Raw genomic sequence first — 12312 nt, forward strand, 5'->3', positions numbered from 1 at the left:
AAAGACAAAGAAATTGAACTTTTGGCCATTCATATTTTGGGAAAGGCAGGAGCAATTCAGTAGTATGTGCTGTGTAGCCTACCCTACCTGGAGGACACTTATATTATATAATACAGAAATGACATGCTTTGGAGAAGGGCCATGGAGCCATGTATGCATGAGAATTACATTTTCTTCCTGTCATATGCACAGTATGATGGCACACCAGTATTTATGGCCACATGACACTCTACTTATTACTGTCCTCTTGTTACATTACATAACCATTTTCTGTTGTAGATTAACATATTCTTCTTAATCTTCACTATTTATAAAGTATGCCAAAGCAAAAGGACCAGTATAACGGCTGAGGAGGTCTCTACTTTGAACACTGCAAAGTAATTACTTATTATTTTATATTTGTAAATAAATATGTACTGTATTTGTACATGGGGTTGTACAGCTGTAAGTACACATTATTAAGCTCAACAACCTATAAAATGGCCTAGATACATGACATTTAAATCAAACCAAATACATTTACAGCGGAACCTCGGTTATCCAAACCCCCTGCAACCAGGGTTGGTCCATAAGTCTAAAAAGTCCATATCTCTGAAACTGTGTATAAATAGCCTTAAAATAGCACTTTAGTGTAAACGTCACAAGGTCAAGTTACATACTGTATTTCTTTAATGACAGCTACACCCATATGACTTTGTCCCCCTCCTCACTTTTGAATACTCTTCTTTTCCCTTCTACAAACAGCCTATTTGTGTGACTACAAATGTGTAGATAGATTTCACATTATGCATTATGTTTTTATAACTTTCTTAGACTTTAATTACACCACTCTCTAATTAGTTACCACATCAATGCTTCCTTGTGCAGTACAGGTTACAGCATGTTAGACGATTATCCATACTTTGAGGACTTAATTTAATTATTGGCTATTGTGCTTAAAGGCAAGTAGTTTATCAGTTTGCAAGCTAAAGTGTTAATCTCCCCAAAAAAATACTTCTAAAAGAAATTCAACTTGTAAAAGAAATTAAATGTACTGTAATAATTATATTACCATAGACTCTGGTTATTAAGCGCATGCGCTTATAATTTTCGGAGGAATTATTTGTGAAATACACTATGCTTGTTAAGCGCATACACTTAATAAGTGATTGTAACGGGTTTCTGCTAGAAGAGTATTGCTCGGGCCCACCATATTTTCCTAGCGATTTAGTTACCAGTGTTCAGTCAAATAGCTCACTGTACTTTAGTCGACGAAACAATAGTTCAGGTGCAGCTATCGATACAGGTGGTGGTATCTGCTAGACACGTGCCTAACAAAGTATCAAGTGTACTGTGATGCTTCTGGTTTGTTCTACTGGTATTTTGCTACCATTGTACATAGCAGGAGCGATTTCAACTACAGGTATATGTGCTTAACAAGAAGTGTTTATCACAAGTATTCCATATGCACTTAACAAGAAATATGCACTTGATAACCATCTGCACCTAACAACCAGAGTTTACGGTATATTATCCAACCATCTGCACCTAACAACCAGAGTTTACGGTATATTATCCAAATGCATACATTCCAATACATTTGTGCTTGTAAAATTCCATCCCTTTGTGTTCTGTGTTACTTACCATACTTGTACACTGTATAATATGAACACTTTTACGTAGTTACATATAAAGCATGTTATCAATTGTTCATGTTTAATGTTCATTTTATCAGGGCATTAGTGAAAGCTGCTATAATTGTTGTTCCTATTCTGGGATGCACATGGGCAATTGGACTATTTGCTGTCAATGAAAACACAGCTGCTTTTGCATGGATATTTACAATAGTTAACTCACTACAGGTATTGTACCTACTTGCTCAAATTTATGTAGTTTATAAAATCATATATTGACTTTAACAGGGTTTCTCAATCATGGTTTTGTATGTGTGGAGGAATGATAAGGTAAGACAATGCTTGCATTTCTATACAACATTTGTCTTTGCAATAGCCATACTCTAGCTATATGATTAAATTACTGTACCGGTCTTTCAATAGTGTACTGTATGTAAATATTACATTGCTTAACCAAAAAGAAAAAAATGTTTGCTTTATATTATTGATTAAACTTTATCCAAGTTTCCATGTGGTCTTTGATATCACATCAGCATGCTCTTATTTGGTACAATGCATTTAGGGAAATCCTGATTAATGCTCACCCAAACCTCTTTCCTTCTGTTGTGGAGCTTACATACACTATTATCTCTACCTGGTCATCAAATGCTCTTGGCTGTCATGTGTAGTTATCTTCCAGCATTAACTTTGTTTAACTAGTTATTCTAGCTGTGGGTACAGTTTACTTGCAAACCTTTCAAACAAACTGGTCCACGTGAAGCCTTATTATTTAACAAGCATTAAAATATACTAATCACCTTTGCAGTGCAGTAATTTAAATCATTAATCTGTGTACCCTGTAAATTCCAACAAGTACAAATCTGTTTTAGTGGTAACACGGAAATGACGTTATATATTGTGGCTTTTAAACTAAGTTGATTTGCAAGATTTAATAAATGATTACTGAATGTGGCTGTACATCTCTGCAGTGTTGGATAATGAAATGCACTACAGCTTTTCCTTTAGTTTTGCTAGTTATTAGCCCAGGTTAACCAATGACTTGGCCTAGTTCATCCCTACTTGTTCCTCTTTCATCTTGATAAATCTTTTTCCTTCCCAACCCTGTCCACCACCACTATTGGAGCTCATTGATACAGTCAATCTCACCAACCACTATCTAAAAATGTGAGACCCTTAATGGTTCTTGGCTGCTAGTACAATGGAAATAAAGAATTGGTGTCAAACATGTGAAACTTTGGACAACTATTGGTGAGCTATGCCCCTTTGAATATAAGACCAGCATTTTCGATACTTATCATACAGTACGATAGTACTGTATAGTAGGGTGTGGGTTTAGCCCATGATAAAATATCACCCAAAAACCTGCCTTGATTCCCTTCATGATGACATGACAATAAAACCTAGCCCAAAAATGCCTTCAAATCAAGTTGAAATGTTTTCATCAACTTAGTACAGATTTTTTATTTAAAAAATATTCAATGGATTTTCTACTGCCTGCCTGCCTGCCTGATGCATTCAGTCAAGTGTAGTGGAAACATGGCTACAGCCCTACATCTATCGCACTTGAATTCACTTAAGAAGAAACCTTTGGCATATTTATAGCCATACAATGCGTGTACTACTCTCTTGCTTTTATCCTTCCATTAGTGTTGCTTATCAGTTTAACCCGGTCAGCAGGACTTACCCTGTTGTGAACAGGTTGCCACCGTCAAGAGATGGTGGTTGTTTTGGTAGGTGTGCAGGGTTCCATGGATTCTCCTTTTAATTCTCAAATAGGCCCCTTTTCAACAATTTTACATGATGTATTCAGCATGTTTTACTACAAAGGCTTGGAGGTAGGGATGCTTGGGGATTCTAACATTCTCTGAAGCCACAAGAATTTCCGCATGCCACAACTTTCCTAATAGAAACCCTGCACTGTCACATCCTGAGCTAGCCTCAAGATGGAAAAGACAAGGGAAAAATGGGAGGATTTACTAAGCTCCCTGCTGGGACTGTCTGTGGTGCATGCTTCACTTTCCCACACCCCCGTAATTTTTTTTTTTGGGCAATACATTACATTAAACCCTACCCAACAATCCCTTTGTGATTATCATCTTCTAAAATACTAATATGAGATAGTTGGTAGAGGGGAGTGGTATGGGTGGGACAAGATTCACTATGCCATATAGCACCATGTGTTCTAACACCTCTCCATGTGCTTTTTCTTGTAACGCATGTGCAATGTTATTTTCCAATTATTGCCAACCCTTCTAACGCGTGTGCCTTCGCAATCTTCCATGGTGGAGCTTTGGGTTAGTCACTATTATAATACACTCATGCATGCTCGACTGCAACATTATCCTAGTTTAACTAGTTAAACTCCATTATACTATAGCAGCCATAGCACAGTATGGCTTTGATTTCTGGTCATGCACATTTCCTAATATTATTGCACCAACATATTGGAGTACATGTGTCTCGGTTCCAGGCAGGTAGTTCAGTGAGCTATGCTCCATTGTAGACAAGAAGTCGCCTGCCACCAGGAATGGACTGCTTGTAGAATGGTACGCACAAAGCGTATGTATGAAAGTAGACTACTGTTGTAGATGAATTAGTCTGGATTAGCTGCATGTAAGTGAATTAGTCTGGCAGCTATACCACACCTTGATAATTGGTTTGTGTACTGTAACTGTCTTTTTTCCTGAGCATACCAGCAGGGTTGACTGTTCAGTATAAATAAGTAAATAAATAAATATTAGTATAAAAATTGTCTTTGGTGTCGGATCAGTAGGTATTTTTCTGTATTGGTAGAGCACTAGTTTGTCTTATATCATCTTCATTGCATCTGTAGATTAGGAACAATGATTTGTGTAAAAACAAACTTCAAAGCATTGGCTTTGAGTATATATTTAAACTACAAAAAGTGAAATCCATGCAAAAACAGCCAAGCTGTATAAAAAGGGTGCTGCCTTCAAAACAACTGGGTGATAAAAGTTATGAAATCAAAGGTGGCAGCCATGAAATGGCTGCAATGATGTTGATGATAATAAATTTTATTAATGCACAATTCACATCATTGTAGTCATTTCATGGCCGCTACCTTTGATTTCAGCCCTTGTGTATAATATTGGATTACTAGATATATGATCGCTGCAGATCATGATCTTACTCATGAATACAATTAAAACTAGAATTATATTATTACATACATATGTGAGAGTAGGTAACTATTTAATAGTGGTCATGAATTGACAAAATAGTTCACAAACAAGTATAAGAATTTTAAACTAGAGTAGGGACAATGTAGTACCGTTGCAATAAAAAGTACTGAAACAAGTTGGATTGAAGTGGTATGTAATATCCAGTACTTTAAAGCAATAAGAAGTGAACATCTCTACTGTACGGTTTGGTTGTAGAGTCTCCATAACACAGTAGGAATATTCACTTATTATTGTTTTGAAATTATATACGTACTACTCTGATCCTGCCTGTTTCAGTACATTTTATTGCAGTGGTACTAAATTGTCCCTACTGTAGTTTAAAATTCCTAATCTGTGACCAGATTTTACAAAACCAATCCAAATCGCACATCAGGCAAAATCAAACTAACACCACCAGTGGATAGCTACACTATCGTACAACTAGTTTTGAACCTCACTACTACTCAAGCTGATTTTAACAGACATATTTTCTGAGTGGTGTGGAGAACTCGAATAGTGGTTTCCGGCCTTGTGAAGGACCTGGCTTGGCAATGATCAGTTGTTTACTGGTGGATGGGCTGATGATGTTGGCTAAATATTTTTCTGTTGTCTGTTGATTTCACTGCATATCAACCACTAAGATGCCTGCACAGCCCTGTAATCTCGTGTCTGGACTTCAATTGTGGTCTATCTCCATGTTGAAGTCTATCTCTAGCCCACCCTGCCACTCCCACCCTCTTCGTAAGAACTCGTGATACTATTTTGCTCATCCAATTGCTCAGATTTTCTAAGTTATTTGGTGGGAAGCTCTACAAGCAGCTACAAGTGGTCTGAAAGGTAATAGATTGATGCACCTCTTATGTAAATTTCATGCGCGTGCTAGTTATCCTTTGCAAGTTATGCTGACTTAAATTCTTTAAAACCATTTACACGTACCTTGAAACTTCTAAGTGAGATTTGGAACGTTTTCCCTAAATTCAATCACATTTTTCTTAATATACTTGTAAATATGCAATAAAAAAAATTTTAGTCCTATAATAATAAAGTTAATATTTGTGTACAAATGATCTTTCTACAGTTTCTGGCATGGATTAAAACATCAAGGCATTCTAAGGATAAACGTGCCTATTCTATATCTGTAAGTGACTTCTGAATATGCAAATGTTACACTAGCATAATAAATGCATGGGTTGTAGTGTCCATTTCTTTTCACAGGAAAGATCTTTTACACTCTTTAAGAAAAGGACTATTTCTAGTAAAGTCTCTTCAAGTAAGTTTACCACTATACTTTACATTCCCTGTCTTTCAAAAATGTGTTCAGAAGTATTTTGTAATTGTTCAACAAGCCCACTAACTAGATGCTGTAATTTACAGTGTAATTGTTAAAAATATACTTAACCAGATTTGTGACAAGGGGTCTTCTGCACACATCTAATTTACCAACTTTGATGACTCATAACTAGAAAAGGCTACTGACTTGACATTCAGTCAGTAGTGAGCACCAACATAGCTTAGTGGATGAAAAATTTTCAGGTTATTATAACCCACACAAAAACAGCCAAGCTGTGAAAAAATGGTGCAGTCTTAAAACTCCTGGGTGAGAAATCAAAGTGATGGCCAAGAAATGGCTACAATGATGTTAATGCTAAAAAAATTTAATAATGGCTTTGTGCATTGTTAAAATTTATTGGCATTAACATCATTGCAGCCATTTCTTGGCCGCCACCTTTGATTTCACAATTTTTTCACCCAGGTGTTTTAAGGCCGCACCATTTTTTCACAACTTGGCTGGATTTCACTTCTTTTTGTACTTTATAAGGCCCCAAATGGCTGAGGTTTGTTTCTACTCACATTTCTTCTTTTCTATGTAGAATGATGATTATTGAAGACAGAATTATAAATGTATTTCATTGCATGATTTAATTCAATATTTGATAATATTATTGTAATACTCTAATAGAGTGCACATTTTTTGCTTCTAATAGAACATACATAGAATGTTCTAGAACAATCTAATACTTCTATTGGTAGATCTATGAAATTACAAACATTTGATTATAAGCAGATTTCAACTAGAAATTTCATTTATAAAGCAGAAATTAAGTGAGGTGATCAGCCAAGCTAGCAGTGGTTCAGTGGTTAAGGATGTAGGTGTTAGGTATGGAAGGCCCTGGTTTGAACTCTGGTAAAGTTTTTTTCTTTCAACATTTTTTGTACACCTTTTTTACCCCATGGTGACTGCTCTAATAGAATATCTCAGTCCCACAATTTTACATTTGTTTGGTTTTTACTTTATAAGTTTGTTGCTGTAACTCTATTGTTATTCAAACTAACAAAAGGCACTGCTGCGATGATCAGCCTATCTATACACACCAATTTTCAAGTTATTCCTATACTTGGTTTACCCTGTAGCCATGACAGAAGTTTGATTTTTTTTACTTGAATAATGCTCATAACTCCTTGGATATTCCTCAGATCCACAGCAAACTTGGTACATGAATCTGCTGTTACATGCTCTTCATTTGTGCCAAAGATTGAGGCAATAGAAGTTGCACATTTGCATTTTATAGCAATTTTTGCAAAGTGTGTGTACAAAATTGAAGCCCTTGTAGCCCCCCGTACAGCATAAGAAAAAACAAAGAAATTAAAATGAAACTTTGAACGCGCATATCTCATAAATGGCTGCTGCGAATTTAATCAAATTTGCTGTGTGGCATACCTTACCTGGCAGACAGCTATAATGCAAAAATGGTGTGCTTTGGAGAAGGGGCCATGGAGCTATTATAATATATGCATGAGTGAAAAGCTGTCTTGTTTCTTCCTGTCAATATACTTACAATGTGGTGCACCGGCTTTCTTGGCTGCACGACACACTACCATGTGTCTTAAGCACTGAGTTATGGTCTTCCTAGTTCATATAATTGGAAGTGTGTGGAAGACCCTTTTATGTAAATCTGTTTATATACTGTATACTGTAATTATAATGTAATTGATATGGTTGAACTCATAACAGTATATGATTACTGCCACTTGTAGGCTTTGCATTGATTATGCCGGCATAATTTTTGACATAATGGAGGATGAACAACAAAAAGCATAATGCTGGCATTATGGAGCATAATTAAGAACAAAATGGGCACAAATTTCCACTACCATAAGTACTACTGCTATAACAATCACAAAGGCATTGGCTAATGTGTTTTGAAGTAATTCCTGACAATGAGTAGAAAATGCACTATAGTCTTATTACAAGTTTACACTTGATGGAATGAGTGCTTTTCATTGTGGGTTTGAGTTTTATAGGACACATGCAGTCATGTGCCAACTAGTACCAAGGCATGGCAAAGTAGTTTAGCTGAGCTTCAGTCATTGAATTTGGTATTATATAAAGTGTCTCATTGTCTGATTTTGAATAAAATGTGATGTGAAGATTATGATTATTGGAAGCTCAATTGGAAGACAATACAATTGAAGCTCTAATGATAATAAAGTTAGTGTTGAGTCAGTATAGTTAGTGAATGTCTGGACATTGAAAATAGTGAAGTTTGTGCAGGACGTCTGCAGTGAGACTGAGGTAAATTTCAAACCATAAAAATGTTTCAAAAAGATCGATATTCTCTACTGAATACAACAGTCAAACACTCTAATAGAACATTCGTCACATGCAACAGAGAGAATGAGAACTATTTAAGTGTTTATCCCCAGGAGGCTAATATGTTCTTGACATGGTGCTGCATACATAGCAGTTGCTGTCCTCTGAATACCAATTGCTACAACTCAGAAGATCAATCAGAAACCATGCAAAATATTTTTACACATAATTATTTGCATATACAAACTACAAAAATACTAAATAAAATGTCTATAGCTTCTGAGGGACTATAGATATGTCCCCAGACCCCTTGCCCTAATGTGTGACCATCTCAGCGAAAACCCGTCTAGTTCGAACAAGCATGCATATATGCGTATTGAGAAAAAACTAAATTTTAAAAATCGGTAAAATTACACGTATTACAAAAAAAAATTTACGCAAGTTTTAATTGAACCATTGCTCAGAAAAGGAAGCATTAAATTGATTGAACCTATATACTATCTTATTTGCCTATTCATGAGGAGTTCGAAACTCTTTGTTTCATTTCTGTAGCCCCAATGGTTTGCATATAACATGCATTTGTTTACAATGTGGTAGACTTAAAACAAAATTGTCGCCATTTCTTCAGCAAAATCACCATCATACACCTATGTGCAAATGATTACAGGGCTAAAACTATTCCTTGACTGATCTGCCAACCCATGGTTAACACTGTAAGCCAAATCTCAACTTTGTAGACTAATCCAAATGAAAGTTATGGCTGGTAATGTAAGTGCTTGTAGTTTATTTTTAGTATAGTGACTGTACAAGTCAATTTCCTTGCTTTTCACTTTCTATATAGCATTGTAATTCCAAATCTACTCACCATAATCGACTGAAATTGTGGTGAACCATTCCTTGAACTGTGTAGATAATGCTGAGAAAATAAAAAGAAATTCAGAAGTTGTGCAAACTAGACGGGTTTTGGCTGAGATGGTCACATATGCCTACTAACTCTGGAGCACGTCCCAATTTCAAGCTATTGCTATTATTTGAATGTTGCAGTTGAAGTGACACTTTTCTATTCACATTCTATCATATGCAGAACTTCTCTGCACAAAGAAAAAACACAAAATAAAGGCATAATGCATTTCTGAAAAGCATAAAAACAAGCCTAATAGTTAGAAAATTGGAGAAATGCCAAAAATCATAAAATGCAAATTTTGGAGAATAGACTCAAGCCTAGCCACTTGTGGTATACAAAATTAATGATTATGTTCATTCTTTACAATCAGTACTTGTATCATGGTGTGCAGAGATGGAGGGTTGTTACTTTTCAAAAGTAACTTATTATTATTATTACTTAATACCAACCACCTTTAAGCCACACAGTCTGACCATTGACTAGTTCAAAGATATGAAAGAAACCATGCAGAAACTAACAATACCATTTTACAAATACAGTACATTAGGCTAATTCAGACTATTAGATTGTAGACCATTGCATTGCCATTATTGCTCAGCAATGAAGATCTGATACAAATACACTCTGAATGGGAAGTAGTACAATGGCTGATGAGATGCATGGCTGGGATGAATTGGCAATGATACACCATACACTGGTTCATACAAACAAATTACCAGACCACCAATACAGTAACATCATTCCTTGGCACATATTTCATTAGTTTCTCCCTTTGTTTTACAAATGGGCACCTTTGATACATGCCAAAAACAGTAAATAGCATGCCCATTCAGTAAGTATTCCGATTTGTAAATTTCAGGCCTTTGTTGCATTTAGTAACACCACAATACAATAATAGAAAAATAAACACTCCATCCTCAGGCCTGTAGACCCTCAGGCAAAGTGTCAAACACATTAACTACAACATAACTAACTGTGTTACTATACAAATGGTTATAATTGTAACATATGCACTGATCTGTTAAGTGGTACTCATCTATTCTATGTTTTAATAGCTGCTACAGTACTATAATAACCAACTACTACTAATTGTTGTATCGTAGATCATTGTGTTTGAACCATTATAGGCTTTTGTGCAGCTGTGGTTTCATATATACAAAATAATTATATAAAATGAATCTTAATGTAGTGTGTATTGATTTATTAAAAATTAGCCACCGTAAGAAGCAACCTTAGTGAAAAAGCAATGACTCAGTACAACAGTGTCATCTGCAATGAGTATACCCAATCATCGAGATACTTCAGTCCAAAGCAGATTCAGCCTCCAAGCAACATCTGTAAGCACCCATACACAAGAGTATTTTAAACAACTGTATACTTAATTAGTTAACACCAGTGTTGCTGAGAATTATGAATTTGATGAATGTGATGAAATAAAGCCTAAATGGCGTCAGAGACGTGATCCATCATTTGATACAATATCACCATTACAGTATCTGAAACAGAATCAACAAGAAGCAGTGATTATGCACTATAAAGAAAATACCACTGAAGACACCAAACTTTAACTTCAGAGCAAAATATTTTGCTGCTGCAGTGTTACCTTTGTTTTATAACTGACTGTAGACAATTAATTTTAGAATTTATTGCATAGATATGGGTATTATATATTAATGTTTATTGTATTGCAGTATCACGAATATGCTTTTTCCAAGTGATTGTGTTATAGTTTTTATTGTGTATGCACTGTCATTATAAAATTGTTTATACTGTGCAGTACATAATACTTAAAAGATTCATACTATGCTACTGAAATTATTGGCTGTATAAGCAGTAAATATTCAACTGGAAGTTAATTGATATATAGCATAATGTACAGTAACAGTTGTCAGTTATTGAACTGAGAGTTACAGTATGATAATAAAGTAGCAAGCAAAGTAGTGGTGTGCGATACATCGAAAAATATCGATATCGCGATAATTTGTCAATATCATTATCGTATCGATTTCTATACCACATTAGTAGATTTCGATATTATCGAAAATTTTGATAAGTATTGAAGAATATTTCGATAAATCAACAGCATTTTAGTGTGTGATTGCACAATCACGCTAGAAACGAAGGTTGGTTCTGTACAATCTAGCCACTTTAAAAGCTTGTCTACCAGTTTTCTAGGCTTATTATTAGTTATATGCAATAGTTTTGGAGTGTAAATTGTATTTGAAGCATATTTATAAATATCGGCCGCCCACGCAATTACTCCACTCACACAATTAAAAATTATCGAAAATCGAATCGAAATTTCGATATTTACCCTATTATCGTATCGATATCGCACACCACTAAAGCTAAGTATAATAATACAAGAACTCTGATCATGAATCCCTTTGAAGATCACTACACTTGTCAGTTATGAAGTATTCATATAGAAATTTACTGACTGTTCTGTAGAGTACAACCATGTTGAATCAAAAAGTTTATTTAAAATTATTTCTGTGACACACGACTAGGCTGGAGTGCTATACCAGCATAATGCTAGCATACTAGGTGAACTATGGAGCTTAATTCCATTGATATCATGTTCCCTAATAGAGCAGTCAGTTAAACTGCAATAGAGCATTCAAATGCATTGTACATAGCTCCTTAGATTGATATCTTCTAATAAAACAGTCACTCTATAGTGGATTACTCTAATAGAGCATTTACTGATTAAAATGTTCTAAGGTAATTGTAAGAAATATTGTTTACCTAGAAGCAGCTTCAGCATAGAAGAATATAATAGGCAAAAAACTAGGGAAATTTCTGAAAGCCTTTTGGGTACATATTTGATGTTCTTTAGAAGTGACATCACCATGTATGCTACTGTACATAGCTACATGAAACACACTGATGTTTAATGCTTGGTTCCTACTATAGATTTTACTATAGTTTAATGTGGAGATAGTTCTGCAGATAGAGCAGTACCCAGGATGCTATGCTATAACATATTATACGTGTAGTGGTTATTATAAACACCTTTGG

General features: G+C 35.2%; 1 protein-coding gene across 1 annotated transcript in view; it reads left to right on the forward strand.

The window, feature by feature from the left end:
* The window catches only part of LOC136253753 (usherin-like), an 88294-nt gene extending 77176 nt beyond the window's left edge, over nt 1-11118 (forward strand). The window contains exons 73-79 of the mRNA XM_066046412.1: nt 280-377; nt 1715-1841; nt 1902-1943; nt 5874-5933; nt 6011-6065; nt 10506-10628; nt 10678-11118. Coding sequence (XP_065902484.1) covers nt 280-377; nt 1715-1841; nt 1902-1943; nt 5874-5933; nt 6011-6065; nt 10506-10628; nt 10678-10859 — 687 coding nt within the window. The 3' untranslated portion in view covers nt 10860-11118. The remainder of the gene's footprint in view (nt 1-279; nt 378-1714; nt 1842-1901; nt 1944-5873; nt 5934-6010; nt 6066-10505; nt 10629-10677) is intronic.
* The last annotated feature ends 1194 nt before the right edge of the window (nt 11119-12312 follow it).

This window comes from Dysidea avara, chromosome 4 (genome assembly GCF_963678975.1).
Source record: "Dysidea avara chromosome 4, odDysAvar1.4, whole genome shotgun sequence".
Classification (NCBI taxonomy): domain Eukaryota; kingdom Metazoa; phylum Porifera; class Demospongiae; order Dictyoceratida; family Dysideidae; genus Dysidea; species Dysidea avara.